Source organism: Lontra canadensis, unplaced genomic scaffold (assembly GCF_010015895.1).
Source record: "Lontra canadensis isolate GAN:19392208 unplaced genomic scaffold, GSC_riverotter_1.0 scaffold1, whole genome shotgun sequence".
Classification (NCBI taxonomy): Eukaryota; Metazoa; Chordata; class Mammalia; order Carnivora; family Mustelidae; genus Lontra; species Lontra canadensis.
The window spans coordinates 17,754,717-17,769,261 of NW_022630995.1; the positions used below are offsets into that span (position 1 = coordinate 17,754,717).

Genomic DNA, 14,545 nt, shown 5'->3' on the forward strand with positions numbered 1-14,545 from the left:
GTCTTTATTCTGCTTGCTCCTACTTTTCCAATTTTTTTTCTGTTGAATTACTACTGTGTTTGGTTTCAGAGTCCTGCCTAGTCCCTACTCTGAGTATTGGTATATGTGTTTGATTTTGGGCAACTGCTTATTCTCTACAAGGAATATTATATAATATGCAATACATGTACCATATTACTTTTCTAAAGTCTGAAAACTTTCTGAATTCTAAAATATACCTGCTTCAAGGGATTTCAGATAGTGAATTGAAAATCTATATTTTATTCAAAATCAAGAGGCCATTTAATTTTATAAAAAATGGAGAACAATTTTATATTGTAAAATCATGAGTACATAAATAATAATACTAAACATAGAATCTAAATTAGGATAAGTAATTCATATGTGAAATCAAGACATTACGCATCTAAAAATTCAAAAGAAAGTATGATTCCAGAATGCTTGCTTAACCATTTTTGCCATTCTCAAGTGAAATTCTTTTGGATTTCAAAGTTTTTGAGATGTTTATAAAAAACAAAACTGGAAGGAATAGTAAGGTAGAGGACCGCATTTCCAATTTCCAATTCCATTCATAACTCAAAAATTATCCAAATGAAAAAGAAAGGAAATATATCGTTGTGAAACTTGAAGTCACTGCTGTTCAAAAACCTACAAAACCACGTAGCTTATGTGAGGTCGGGCTCTTTTCCTCTCCAACATTTTTGAGTAAGTATTTTATAATATAAAAGTAGACTATATTGAGTGTCTAACTGCTTGAGTTATAGAAGGTCAGAGAAGTAGACGATTTCCCCCAAAATAATCTATGTAAATCAAGCATAGTCAGTGCAAGCATCGTGGAATTTTTAGTTCTTGACCTGGGAAACACATAGTTAATGAGGAGTTCTTACCATTATTATCAAGGTCGCTGGTCCTATAAAGCTCCAAATGAAGTAGGTGTCAAGTCGGAGCCAACATCTGCAATGAAACACAAGGGAGAGGAGGCATTCAAAGACTGGCTGTGGGACATACATCAAGAGTGAGCGAGTGACAGAGAAGAATGTGAACTACAAAGCATTCCACTGGGAGACAGGAAATATTACATTGCTTGTTCATTTAAATGCTGAATTATGTGCCCAATTTCTGACAGCACTATTGATGGAGTAAGATAATTACCCCGGGAGGAAGCAGGGGAAAAATGGCACTAGGCCTATTTGCTAAGGCCTTTTGTGTCTGTCATAGAAACCTTAGGAAAAAAAAAAAGGAAAAGAAAGAGAAAAAGCCATACACATAGCCATTAAATCGAGTAGCTTTAAGCTATCCTTTTCTCTCCAATTATGGTGCTACATAACCTGTCTATCAGCTGTCAGGCAAAGTGACATTTTCCTGTCAAGATCTTTGGAAATTCAGTCCAAAGAAGAAATAAATTTGGTATCAGAAGACTTGGGTTTAATTAGGTTGGGCAGCCAACCTTTGAGAGCTCTTGTCTTAAAAAAGTGCATTGTTACTGCCAGTGCTCCCGGGGTTGCAAATGGTCCTTAGCATCCCGCGAAGTTGATTCATGACCCAAAAGTAAATTATTAATCACTTAATTTCGGTTACATTTAATACTCCCCCAATTCTTAAAGCCTCTGGGAAATTACATTTTCATTCTTCAGGATGACAGGAAGACAAAATGGAAGTGACTAGTTATGAGAAAGATTAATGTAAATTTTGAACAAATTACATTTGATGTTAAAAATCGTGTCTTGAATTGTTTGCCATTTTGCTAGATTTGAGGGATAATTAAAAAAAAAAGAAAAAGAAAAAGAAAACATCTCCAATGGACAATATTCAAGAGTGGTTTGCTAAGTGCTACTGCTTGATTATTATGAAAATGTTATTCAAACCTCAGGATTAATGGAATACCAGAGAAACCATGAAGAAAAACACTTATCAATGTCCATCAGTAGAGGAACGGGTCAATAAAGTGTTTTCTCTTCATATGATAAAATGTTGTAAAACAGTTAAAAGGAAAGAGGTGGATCTTTATGTGTCAATGAGTAGACCATGATAACGAATTTTAGCGAAAAAATAACATGAAGAAGCTATGCCATATACCATGTGCAATATACCTTTGAACACATAGTTGACCCTTGAACCACATGGGTTTGAATGGTGTGGGCCCACTTGTATGTGGATTTTTTTCCCAATAAATACAGTCCAGTACTGTAAGTATATTTTCTCTTCATTAGGATTTTCTTTTCTTTTCTTTCTTTCTTTTTTTTTTTTTTTTTTTAAGATTTGGGGCACCTGGGTGGCTCAGTCAGTTACGCACAGGACTCTTGATTTCAACTCAGGTCATGATCCCAGGGTTTTGAATCGAGCCCTGCATCAGGCTCCCTACTCAGTGGGAAGTCTTCTCCCACTCCCACTCCTCCAGCTCTGTTCCCTCTCTCGCTGTCTCTCTCTCTGTCAAATAAATAAAATCTTAAAAGAAAAAGAAAGATTTGATTTTCTTATTTGAGAGAGAGAGCAGAGAGAGAGAGAGAGCACAAGGATGTGGGCAGAGGGAGAGGGAGAAGCAGGGCTCCATCTCAAAACCCTGGGATTACTACTTAAGCCAAAGGCAAATGCTTAACGGACTGAGCCACTTAGGTGCCCCAGGTTTCCTTAATAATATTTTGTCCTCTCTAGCTTACTTTATTGTAAGGACATGGTATATATTACATATAATGTACAAAATATATGTTAATCGACTGCTGATATTACTGATGAGGCTTCTGTCTGATCAGTTGTAAGCTATTAGTAGTCAAGTTTTGGGGGGCATCAAAAGTTAAATGCAGATGGTGGATGGCATGGGGTTCAGGATTCACAGCTGTTCAAGCTGTATATTTAAAATAATACTCATATTTTTAACAGATATACATATGTAATTTTTTTAATTGAAAGGGAAAACAAAATCAAACTCATGTTAATGGTTGCCTCTCTCATGAGAGTAGGACAATAAGTGGACCAAAGGGCTTAACCATATGTTTTATTTTAATAATTACTGAAAGCAACATGCCAAAATGACAATAGCCTAACATCTGAGCGATAGAGGCAGTGATGTTTATTACGTTTTTCTTTTTATTTTCCCAAGACTTATTTTTTTTTTAAAGTTAAAACCTGGATTCCTAGGCAAAACAAAAATAACCATATACCAAAGAAAACAATTTTAAAACAACAAAATCTGACTTTCTTCTACTAAGGTAAGTACATGTAAACTAATTTCAATAGAAATATAGTATTTGTACTCCAAAAAGTAACTGATTACTAGTTCACATTTTTTACATAGATAATTTCTCTTTATTCAAGATACACATAATAATCCTATTTGAAAAAATCCATACTTGAAGAAATCCATACTTAAACTATTAGCTATTAGTTTAAGGACTTATCTTCTTATTGGTCAGTTTTTCTAAAAATGTGGTCATGGAAAATGGAAGTGTGGTACTGTCAATAAGTAGAAACAAATTAGAAAATTCAAGTTTGAAATATGAACATTAAGTTCATGCTGACATAGGCTAGTTTGTTATCACCCTAATAAAGGTGTGTGCATGTGTGGAGGGGGAAGACCAGAGCCGGGGAAATATTCTTAAGTCTCTCTTATTAAACAAAGATGATATTTTCCCTCAAGATAAGAACAATAAAAGACAAAGCCTGAACATTTTACCAGATTAAACACACATGCACACATGTTCCAGCACACACACATACACATTCACACACATTCCAAGAATGTTGCTGAAATTATAACATGATACAATAATAATAATAAATTTTAAAATGACTGTTACCAGTATAGCTCCTGTTCCTTGTAGGTCAAACAAGTTTTTGAGAGCTAATCTGAGACGTAAAACACATTTTCAGCAAATTCTTTTAAAAAAAAAATGTGCCTCAAGAATTTCTGACAAATGTTATTCTACAGGTTAAGGGGTTCTTATACAACTAATTTAAATTATATTATTACAGAGTGCCTTAGACTAGGTAGGGGATTTTAAAATGTTAAAAAATCTCACCAAATGTGTTGTTAAAATAAAATAACGTTATTAAATTTTATCCTTACAAAGCTTTACTTTTTTGAAAACAGTTTCAGCAAATGCTTAGTTGGAAATAAACATGCTTTTGGCACTGTGATCTTTAAATGTGAAACTGAAATTACTTTAGAAGTTATTATTTTTTTATTTTTAAGAAAACACTTCAATATCTATTTGGTATAATAGATTTAAGTTCCCTTTGGGACTGAATGGTGTAAGAGGCAATATGAAACACTTAAAATGTACTGAGTAAATCATCCCTTCATGAGAGCTGCCTGGGCTTGACTACCTTCTGGAAGGCAGTGTGGCAAAAATCCCTTTTCTAATTCGATTGCCATATGGCCATACCTGCTGTTGTTTTTGGCCACATGCTGGCTTTCTCAGAGCTTTCTATAGTTTCTCTCTTTCCCAGTAACTACCTTAAAAGTTTGTGTGATTCCTGCCCTGGGTTCCCTGTGCCAGTAAAACAGAGAGTTATGTGGGGTATTTATCACATGCACAGGCCTATGTATCCCACGACATGGTATTCTAGAAGTCTAGGCCGTTCAATGTCACTTGGATATAGTGAAAATGTGCTGGTTAAGAGGAGACAAATGTTAGAGGAACAACTTATCACACTAAGTTCAATAAAGTCCAGCTTGCAAATGGCCAAGTAGAGTTGCTATTGAGAATATAATTTATCTGAAAATTGCCTTTATCCACTAAGCAACATTTAATTCGTGAAATCATTAATTTTAATAGACCATTCATGTTAATTTTTAAGATATGTCAATTTCTTTTTTTTAATGAAATTCAGTCATATGAATATAATTTATGAAGTATGTTTATAGCTGTACTGTAACAAAAGAGATGACTTGCTACTGAAAAACAAGTATATCCTAGGGTTACTACATGCTTATTTGAAATAATACTGAAAAATCTTAAAAGACCAGATGTATTTTGGAATCTAAAGGAGTACTTGTCACATATCATACACCTTGACCTTTTTTTTCTCACTTGCCTAAACACAAAGATGTCACAAAAATTATTTCTGTAGCATTTTCTTTTTCAGATTGTAAAAGCAGCATATATTGTTACATAGTTGATGAAGCCTTACGACATTAATATAAGCTTATTGATTTAATATGCAAAAGAAATGGTGCTACTCCATAAGGATTCCAAAGTTATTGTCTTCCAAAATCTAGGAAACATTATTGCAAATTAAATAATAACATGCTGATATCTGGATCAGTCTTTCTCAAAAATGTCTGTTACCAATCCTGTAAGGACCACTTTCATGTTTACTCAGAAAAGAAAAAATAAAATAATGAAACAACTTAATTTCTCAAAACAGGACAACCGAAAACCATACTTCCAAATCTTATTCTCTCCTACTCTTAAACTACTCACCACTTTATTTTCATCATTCATTTTAAAAATGTATGATTCTGTATTTAGAAAAATGGTAAAGCCAGTTACCCAACATATATAAATGTCACCTAAAACCTGTGTTTTACAATGATTTTAGATAACAGTAACATTACCAGAGTGTAGTTTCTTATTCCAATTAGCATGTTAAATATAGTGCAATTAAAATGCTTTGGGACATTGTGTTTTTGTCGCCTGTTTAATTCACTCTTATCAAAGTAGACATCTGACTACTCACCAGTTTTGTGAAATAACATAAACTAACAATGGTGTTTGCTTATTTTCTACAGGACCCTACATTGCAGGCTGAACCATCCTTGGTGACTATTAAATGTAGTCAGTAAACAATCTTTGGCTACTATTAGACCATAAAATTTACAAGGCTTAATTATATCAGGTTGTTTATGAGAGTTTGTATAATACATAATCTTTTTTTCTCTGTAACATATGCTGATCTCTTTATATTTCTACTACATATATCTGGGAAGATGGAGAGAGAAAAGAAGGAATAAAGAATTGGGGCAAAAAAAAAAAAAAAGGAGTGGGGCACCTGGGTGGCTCAGGGGGTTAAAGCCCCTGCCTTTGGCTCAGGTCATGATCCCAGGGTCCTGGGATTGAGCCCCGCATCAGGCTCTCTTCTCAGCAGGGAGCCTGGTTCCCTTCCCCTCTCTCTGCCTGCCTCTCCGCCTATTTGTAATCTCTGTATGTCAAATAAATAAATAAAATCTTAAAAAAAAAAAGGGGGAGAGAAGAGGAAAGGGGACAAGTATATACTTCAAGCCTAGTAATCCAGTTCTAAGCTTACTGCGCAATATGTCTGTTAGGTCCTTTTAGTTCCATATTCATCACAGCACACTCATGCATCTAATCTTGAAATACTTTGCGAGCAAGTACATGAACTGGAAAAATATTGGCAGAGCGATGCAAGAATGGAGTGTGACCAGTGGTAGTTAAGACTAGCATTTGTGGTTCAGCTACAGTTTGGATCTTAGAATTCAAAACAAGATCTCATACATAAAATGCAGGTTATGTTGTCTTCATGTCCCTAATATGTTATTTTTTAAAAGTTTTTCCTTATTTCTTTAGCAAAATACACCTTACATTTTTATAATGAACTACAAAGGTTAGAAAAGCACTATCTCTTTTAATTTATTAGTACTATTTGGAGTAACTCCCACATTGCTTAAAATTAATAGGGGCAGCAGCATAAGAATTGTAATCACTACTCTATAAATGGATGCTTTTAATACAATTTATTTTACAACTAATGTTGCTAATCATAAAGTTTGTATTCCCTCATTTGGATCAGCCAAATAAGATTAACCAGTAATAATAATAGTTCTAATTTAATATATGCATATATATACCAGATACTTTACATATATGCTTTCTTAAATATATACACATATATATGCACACACAGGTACATGTGAGTATGTATTTACTCATATATACAAAAACACATATTCTCAAACTTTGTAATAGTTTTGTTAGGTGTTTACATAATAACTGCCACATTATAGATTGGAAAATGAAACTCAGGAATACTAAGTAACTTGCCCATAGCCATATGACTAATAATTAGTTGAGCCAAATTTTATCCTAGTTTACCTGACTCCAAAGTCCCTGGCGCTATTATGTGTCTCTCAAAGAAAACAAAGATATGAGCTATAGAATAAATAAAAGTTCTATTTTTGTTGACACTCATAAATTCTCAATGAGTAGATGAGAAATTTATATGCTGTACAGAAAGCACACATTGTTGAAACATGTCTCAAGTAAAAATATTTGATCTTTTAAAATATAAAGTCATCTCTTCCTGTTAGTAAAAATTTTAGTATTTTTAAGCAGCTTTATTGCAATATAATTTATGTATTATAAATCATCCATTTAAATATACAATTCCATGTTTTTTAGTCTATTTAAACATTGTAAAATTATCACTCTAACCTAATTTTAGAATATTTTCATGGTGCCGAAACAAAACCTTGTATCCACCAAAAGTCACTCCTCACTGTGTCTATCAAATTCACTCCCAATGGCTTCCCTAACCCCTTCCCAGTCCTAACAACAGCTATAATTTTCTCTCTAAAGGTTTGCCTGTTCTGGATGTTTTATATAAATGGGATCATATAATGCACAGTCTTTTATGACTGGATTCTTTCATTTAACAGGATGTTTTTATGATGTGATCATCTTGTAGCATGCACCAATACTTCATTTTCATTTCTAAATATTCTATCATATAGACTGCATTTTGTTTATATCTTTTCATCAAATGTTGGACATAATAACATGCATATACAAGTTTTTGAACAAACCTAGATTTTCATTTTTCTTGGGTAAATACCTAGAAGTGGAATTACTGGGTCATGTAATAACTATGGTTAGCATCTTGAAGATCTGTCAAACTGTTTCCCAAAGTAGCTAGCTACAAAATTTTACATTGCCAGTAGCAATATGTGCATATTCTAATTCATACACATCTTCATCAACATATGTTAGTATCTGTCTTTTTTTATTACAATCTTCTAGTGGGTGGAGTTATGATACAACTTGATACAACTCTATATGTGGAAGTTATCATATTTCTAAGAACTTAAGACCAACATCCAACTTCAGGGCCAAAATTTAATCACATTCTGTACATAACAGGACAGCAATCCAGATGTTCTCTTCAACAGTTCTTGTATAGCCAACTCCTCAAAAGAAAAGATTATGCTCAACCCCCAATTCTTATGTATTATGATAATTTTACACGAATCATAGGGTTCCCAGGTGATGAAATGAAGACACAGCAAGCCATCAATCTCTAATACACATGCACATAAATCATGCTCTTGGCCTTCAATAAAATAACATATAGACACACAGCATTCACCCCACACATGGTGAATAATCTTCTTGATATATGTTAATGAAAAATACTTCTTCATTATCTATTCTATTTCCCGCTGGCCAATCCAAAATCAAGTTAATAATATGTTCAGTAAGGTGGATGCTTCATGTCAATGAAATGTTACAAGTGGGAATATTTTACAACATATAATAATATGCTTGGAGAACTACTCCAAATTAATATATAATCTCCTGTGAGTGGGTTGAAGTGCTCTGAAATTGTGAAACATATTAAGTAGACATGCTGTGCATATAACTTGCAGATATTACTAAGTTCAATGTGTTTGTTTAGTAAACTCTACCCACCCATGTGGGGCTTGAACTCATGGCCCCCAAATCAAGAATCCCATGCTCTACTGACTGAGCCAGCCAGGTGCCCCCATCAAGTTCAATGTTCTTTGGCTAGGTTCCTTCTTGAATAATACTATAAGCTGACATTTAAAAAAAAACCAATAATCACTTTTCTACTCAAATAATTATACTGGTTGAATAATGAAATGAAAGTAAGAAATGGGGGGGTTGCTTTTAACTAGCACAGGAGACACTACCTCTTTTAGAGTTGTTCTTAAACTAGTGAGCTAGGGAGATAAATATAAGATTTAATAGATGATTTATAATTATTTTCAGATCATAAAATTTTATTTCAATTATTTTTAAGACCTCGGTTATGCTTCTAGTACTCAAGGATGTTCTGATTCATTATAAATGTTTATGACCTAATTGACATCTTTTGGAAACCTCTTACAAAGTTTCAAGCCTGTATTTTAAGTCTTGGGCTATCCCTGGGCTTCATTCCTTTCCAGAGCCCTCCCTTCTCCTGGAACTGGCTCCTAATCTTTTTAATTTACCCATCACATTAACCACTCTTTTTTCCATTGTATACTTGGATTGTAAGGGAAGTGGTATAAACTATAAATGTGATTTTCTCTTTAAATAAAAATTAACTGTTAAAATGGTTTGCATTTTTTTTTGGAATAGTAAGGTAATTAAAGTTTACATGAACTAATTAGTTTCAGGTCATAAAATAAAAGTACCTAGCATAGAATTTGTAAATCAGCCATGTTTAAATTTTGTTAAGCCAATGCCAGCTTTTATCTTCTGACAGTATCATTTACTGAATGGCTTCACTGAATGTGCATGTGAATAAGAGTATAAGAGAGACTAAGGGTATATACAAAAACAGAGGTAAAATTGAATAAATGCCCATTGTTAACAGTGCAATTTAGAACTGTGGTCCACTAGCTGAAAGCTTTTTCTTTTTCTTTTTCTTTTATTAAATGATTGAACTGGTCTTCTAATCTAATTTTTTAAATGTCCAATTATTGTGACTAAATGTAATTCTAAATACATTCTCGAGATAATGTCAGTACAGATAAAAAGATTTGATTAAACAACATCAGAAAATAATAATAAATTCTCTTACAAGCATTGCAAATTGATGGCAAACTAAGCAACTTCTCAAAATCAAATTATGTGTGCTTTGTGTGTATGTGTTTTCTACATAATAATCAGTTCAACAACCCTAAAACTTCATAGAAAAACACATCATAATCCATCAGCCAGATGGAATATGATAGTTACCACTATCTGTATCAAAATAAGTTATTTAACCTATAAAACTAATTTTATCTCATACTACCACTGATATGATTCTCTACTTTTTAGAATTGTAAGCTACTATTATCACTATTGTTAAAGGTTTCAGCAATAAGACCTCATTGTCGGTAAAATAAAATAAAATTAAATACATTAAGAGGAGAGAAAAGGGAAGAATGTTTATTATTATTTGGAGTACTATAATATATATTCAATGGCTTTATTCTAGATGTACTCTTAAGTGGTTGAAACTGAAGTAAAAATTGAATAATGATAAAGTTCCAAATATAAGTGAAATAGATTTCTAAGACATAAAAATTCATTGTGTTGAGATTAATAATTTACAGAAAAGAGCTGAAAATATGTGTCTGCATTCTGGTTAGTTCCAGTTTATTTAAGATTGTGGACTTTATATATTTGTATTTAAAAAGATGAATGTAGGGGTGCCTCTGCCTTTGGCTCAGGTCATGATCCCAGGGTCCTGGGATCGAGCCCCACATGGGGCTCCCCGCTCGGCAGGGAGCCTGCTTCCTCCTCTCTCTCTGCTTTCCTCTCTGCCTACTTGCGATCTCTGTCAAATAAATAAATAAAATCTTAAAAAAAAAAAAAAGACTTACATATCTGTTTAAAAAAAAAGAAGAAGAAGGTAACACTGGCAAACAAAAAACAATTTGAGATAGATTTACATGAGAAAAAGTCATGAGATGAACAGGGAGTCAGGAATGTCATCTGAAGGTCAAATAAAAGCAGTCGACAATACTAATAGAAACTGGACCAACAAAGATTTGATAATAAGGAACAAGATATATAATTCTATATGCAGAGATCCTTCGAGTTGTGGAAAAATTCACTGTTTATATTTTTCTTTGAGAAGCTATCTTGATTAAACTCCTGATAGAAAACATGATCTGTTCATTTCAGCTTCTCAAGTAAATGCAAATGCCTGAGTAATGTTTCTTTTTCCACACCTGCTTCTTCAATGGGCAAAATAGACCCTGGATTGGATGCATTCCCAACTGGTAGAAGTTAAACATTTTTTCCATGTATTCTGGAAGGTTTCTCTGCAGACGATTTATTTAAAATGTACAAATGAGACACTAAACACTTTGTGCCTGCCTGAGATGGAATTTTAAAGCAATTTTCCATATTCTTTTCTCTCCCTCTTTCATCTATCCTCCCTTTTCTTTATATCGGCTTTGCTGTTCTTTGTGTTGGGAAAAATCATAATTGTGGAACTGAACTATTATGAAGGCTTATTTTAAATCAGTGCTTGGGAAGTAAATTAGCCTCTATTCCCACACAGTAATAATGTCAGTAAATGAGAGTTTCCAGTTATGGTGCAGGAAATTAAAGCAAGGATGGCCAAAGCTTGAACAGTCACAAGAGACTTACATATTATTGATTCTAAGGCAAGATAGATTCGTACTACCAAGGAAATGACATCTGTTTCAAAATAAAGGATTAAAACACAAAGCAAACAAATTTGAGTCAGTTTAGTGACAGGAAAATTTGCAAATATCTAAAAAGAAATGAAACACATAAAAGTAGATGCAATTCAGGGGCTTCAAGAGAGCAAAATGAAATTACTTAAGAACAGTATTTGAATACTAGTAGGTCACAAATAACTGTACCACTCAATTTTAATATCTTAGAGGGGATATACTAATTAAAACGTAAAATCCTATGACCTAAGGAGAATGATGGCTAGTGGGTTTCTGTTTAAGGGATAAAAATGTTTTAAAATGAGATGGTGGTGATGTGTGCAGAACACTGTGTACTAAAAACTACAGCAGCATATACTTTAAAAGAGTGAATTTTATGGTACGTGAATTGTATTAATACAGGTGTTATTTAAAAAAAAAAATCTGATCTACCTAATTTCCCTTCACCTAAGAGATCTTTGGAGGCAAGCTCTTTTAATGCTTTTATCTAATCCTAATTTGTTCCATAGTTGTCACTGGGATCCACAAAATGAACTCCGATTTGACCACATTTCATAAAGGTTGGATTAAAAAACAATTACTATTAGTTACGTTTAGACAAATAGCCTTTTACAGCCTTTCTTGCACTCAAGAGAGAAAAATTCAACAGAAGTGAGATGGTCTTCTTTCAACTGTATTGTCGGTGCCTTTGAACCGACACGTATTCTACTTTATGCTCCCAATAATGCTTCTGCTTGTCTTCCTTCCTCATGAATCCTCTCTCAGGGGAAGTGAGCTGCTTGACTGCCAGCATATTCAGGCTGCTGATGGCTGGTGGAAAGTCATGAAATTTGGCTTATTAACTTCTGTACAAATTGATGTTATCTAACCTCATCTGAGACTTCAGTGCTGCTTGGAAATCTTTTTATTAATGTCTAATTGGCTCCTTAGCCCATTTTCCATAGACTCATTTCAAGACTTTTCAAATGTCCTGTCCTCTCAACGTGACCTCACCTGTTCACTCAGCAAGTCCGCTTCTTCGACTTGATGGGAAAGTCGTTCCACGTTGAAATTCATCTTATCTGTTCTTCACACTCATCTTAGAAGAAAGGGGTCATTGTACTTTTCCAAAAACATTCCTATCTAGTGGAAATGAATCTGATCTTTTTTATCACACATCTGCCACTATTTAGCTCTATAACCATGGGCAAGGCAATTAATTTACCTGGTCCTTGATTATTTTCATTTGTAAAATTAATGTCTTGGACGAGGTGTATTGCAAAGCCAACTCCTGTATTAAATCAAGGTTTTCTTAATCTTATGTATAATCTTGTGCTTTTCTATCCCTCTAGGACCTTCCCTTTCATTCAGCCTCTCTATATATTAAATACAAATAAGGCATACACATGTTCCCTCTATTAATCTCCTCCTATGAAATGCATTCTTCCCACCCCTAGACATTCTTTGGACTTCATTTTGAAAAATTCTTCTTCATTTCTGTAACCACAAGTTAATCTTTTCACTATTTCTCAAACATTTTCAGGCTACAGGTAATACTCTAAGACTCTACTTTCTTGCTATTGACATATCTCTTCAAACCTTGCAGTCTGGCTTCTGCTTCCAGCATTGTCAAAATAATTGTTGCAAAGGACAAATAATTTTTCCTCAGTGCTTATTCTCTTGAATTATCTTTGCTATAGAACACCCCAGGTGGTGTTCTGAAACACCATCCTGAAATGATCTTCTCATTCTCTTTTAAGGCTTTTCACTCTCTTTTAAGGTTCTTTTAAAGGCTCTCATTCTCGTTTAAGGCTTTTGTCTTTATTTTTATTTTCCCACTTCAAACTATGTCCTAAATGAGGGTATTCATTGGAGCTCTCTCTTGGTCTTCTTTCTGATCTTTTTCTTTTGAAACTTTCATTCATTCTCAGGATGCCAACTGTTACACTGATGTCGATTACAAACATATTTTTCACTGAATTCCTTTCCAGGACATGTATGTCTCACCAATTTGAGTGTCTACTGAAAATAACATTCATCACTACAACCCAATACCCACCTAGGGAAAAAAAAGGGGGGCGGATAACAAGCTGCCCCTGTTCCTTTTGTTTCTCTTTCTGTTAATGACCTAAATTTCTATCCAGTGACTAGAACTGACAGGTCAGGAAGAAGAGAAGCCATTAATATCAGGGACTATGCTGTCCTCTGAATACACATCTTCTGACATAGGTAGTTCTTCATTTGACAAATGTCCCAGTGCTCTGAAAGACATTAAAGCGTTCATCTTTGTATAATTACTCAAGGCTCTGATGTAGCTGTGGGAAAATTAAGCTGTTTTAAACAGCATCCTACTGAATCTCAGGATTTTTTTTTTCTCTTTCTGTATCATAACAAAAGTACAACCTTGAATTGAATTACCCCCATTTGCTTCTCCAGTTCTATCATTTATTGCTGTGAGGTGATATAGAGACGTTAGCTTTCAAGAAAATCCAAAGCATGTATTTCAACTAGATTTCCAAAGAGAGGGGGGGAAAAAGGAAAGAAATGATAAACTCACACTTTATCTGTTCCGTAACTCCTATAGTCCACCGCTGCTGACACAGCCACGATGAGCGCCGGCATCCCGTAGCCGACCAGGTAGAAATATTTCCTCCGCGAGTGCTCACTCTCGAAAACCTCCACCAGCATGATGTAGAGCTGCACTCCCTCCAGGAACATCCAGGTGAAGGCGGCCAGGAAGAAGAAATGTAAGAGGGCAGCGAAAACGGCACAGGCAATCTAGGGAAGGGAACAAAGCACTCGAGTAAGGACGGAAAGGAATCTACCATAACATCAAAATAAACATTTAGCAACACTGCGGTAACACAAGAGGTCTGCAAAAGAATAATCTAGACAAGATTCTGAAAATTCCGCTGTTAAAACCTAAATATACTCGCCTGCGTCTCTACTTGTGATCTCTCTCAAATAAATAAATAAAATCTTTAAAAAAAAAAAAACCTAAATATAACTGATCCTTCATAACCACATTTAACATTTTTTGTAATAATGGCTTACGGATGACAGCACAGGATGATATTAAGGAAACAGTATTAAATAATTTAGGAAAAACATCTAATAAGAGCCTATTATTGATAATTATTACTGAGATTAGTCTAAAGTTTTAAAAACAACATCTCATGCATTATTTTT

At 34.0% G+C, this 14,545-nt stretch overlaps 1 protein-coding gene across 1 annotated transcript in view; it reads right to left on the minus strand.

Annotated features, from left to right (window-relative positions):
- ADGRL3 (adhesion G protein-coupled receptor L3) overlaps positions 1–14,545 on the minus strand; it is a 792,227-nt gene that overhangs the window by 69,492 nt on the left and 708,190 nt on the right. The window contains exons 19-20 of the mRNA XM_032849431.1: positions 13,914–14,134; positions 888–954 (exon numbers count right to left, since the gene is read on the minus strand). Of these exons, the coding sequence (XP_032705322.1) occupies positions 888–954; positions 13,914–14,134 (288 nt within the window). The remainder of the gene's footprint in view (positions 1–887; positions 955–13,913; positions 14,135–14,545) is intronic.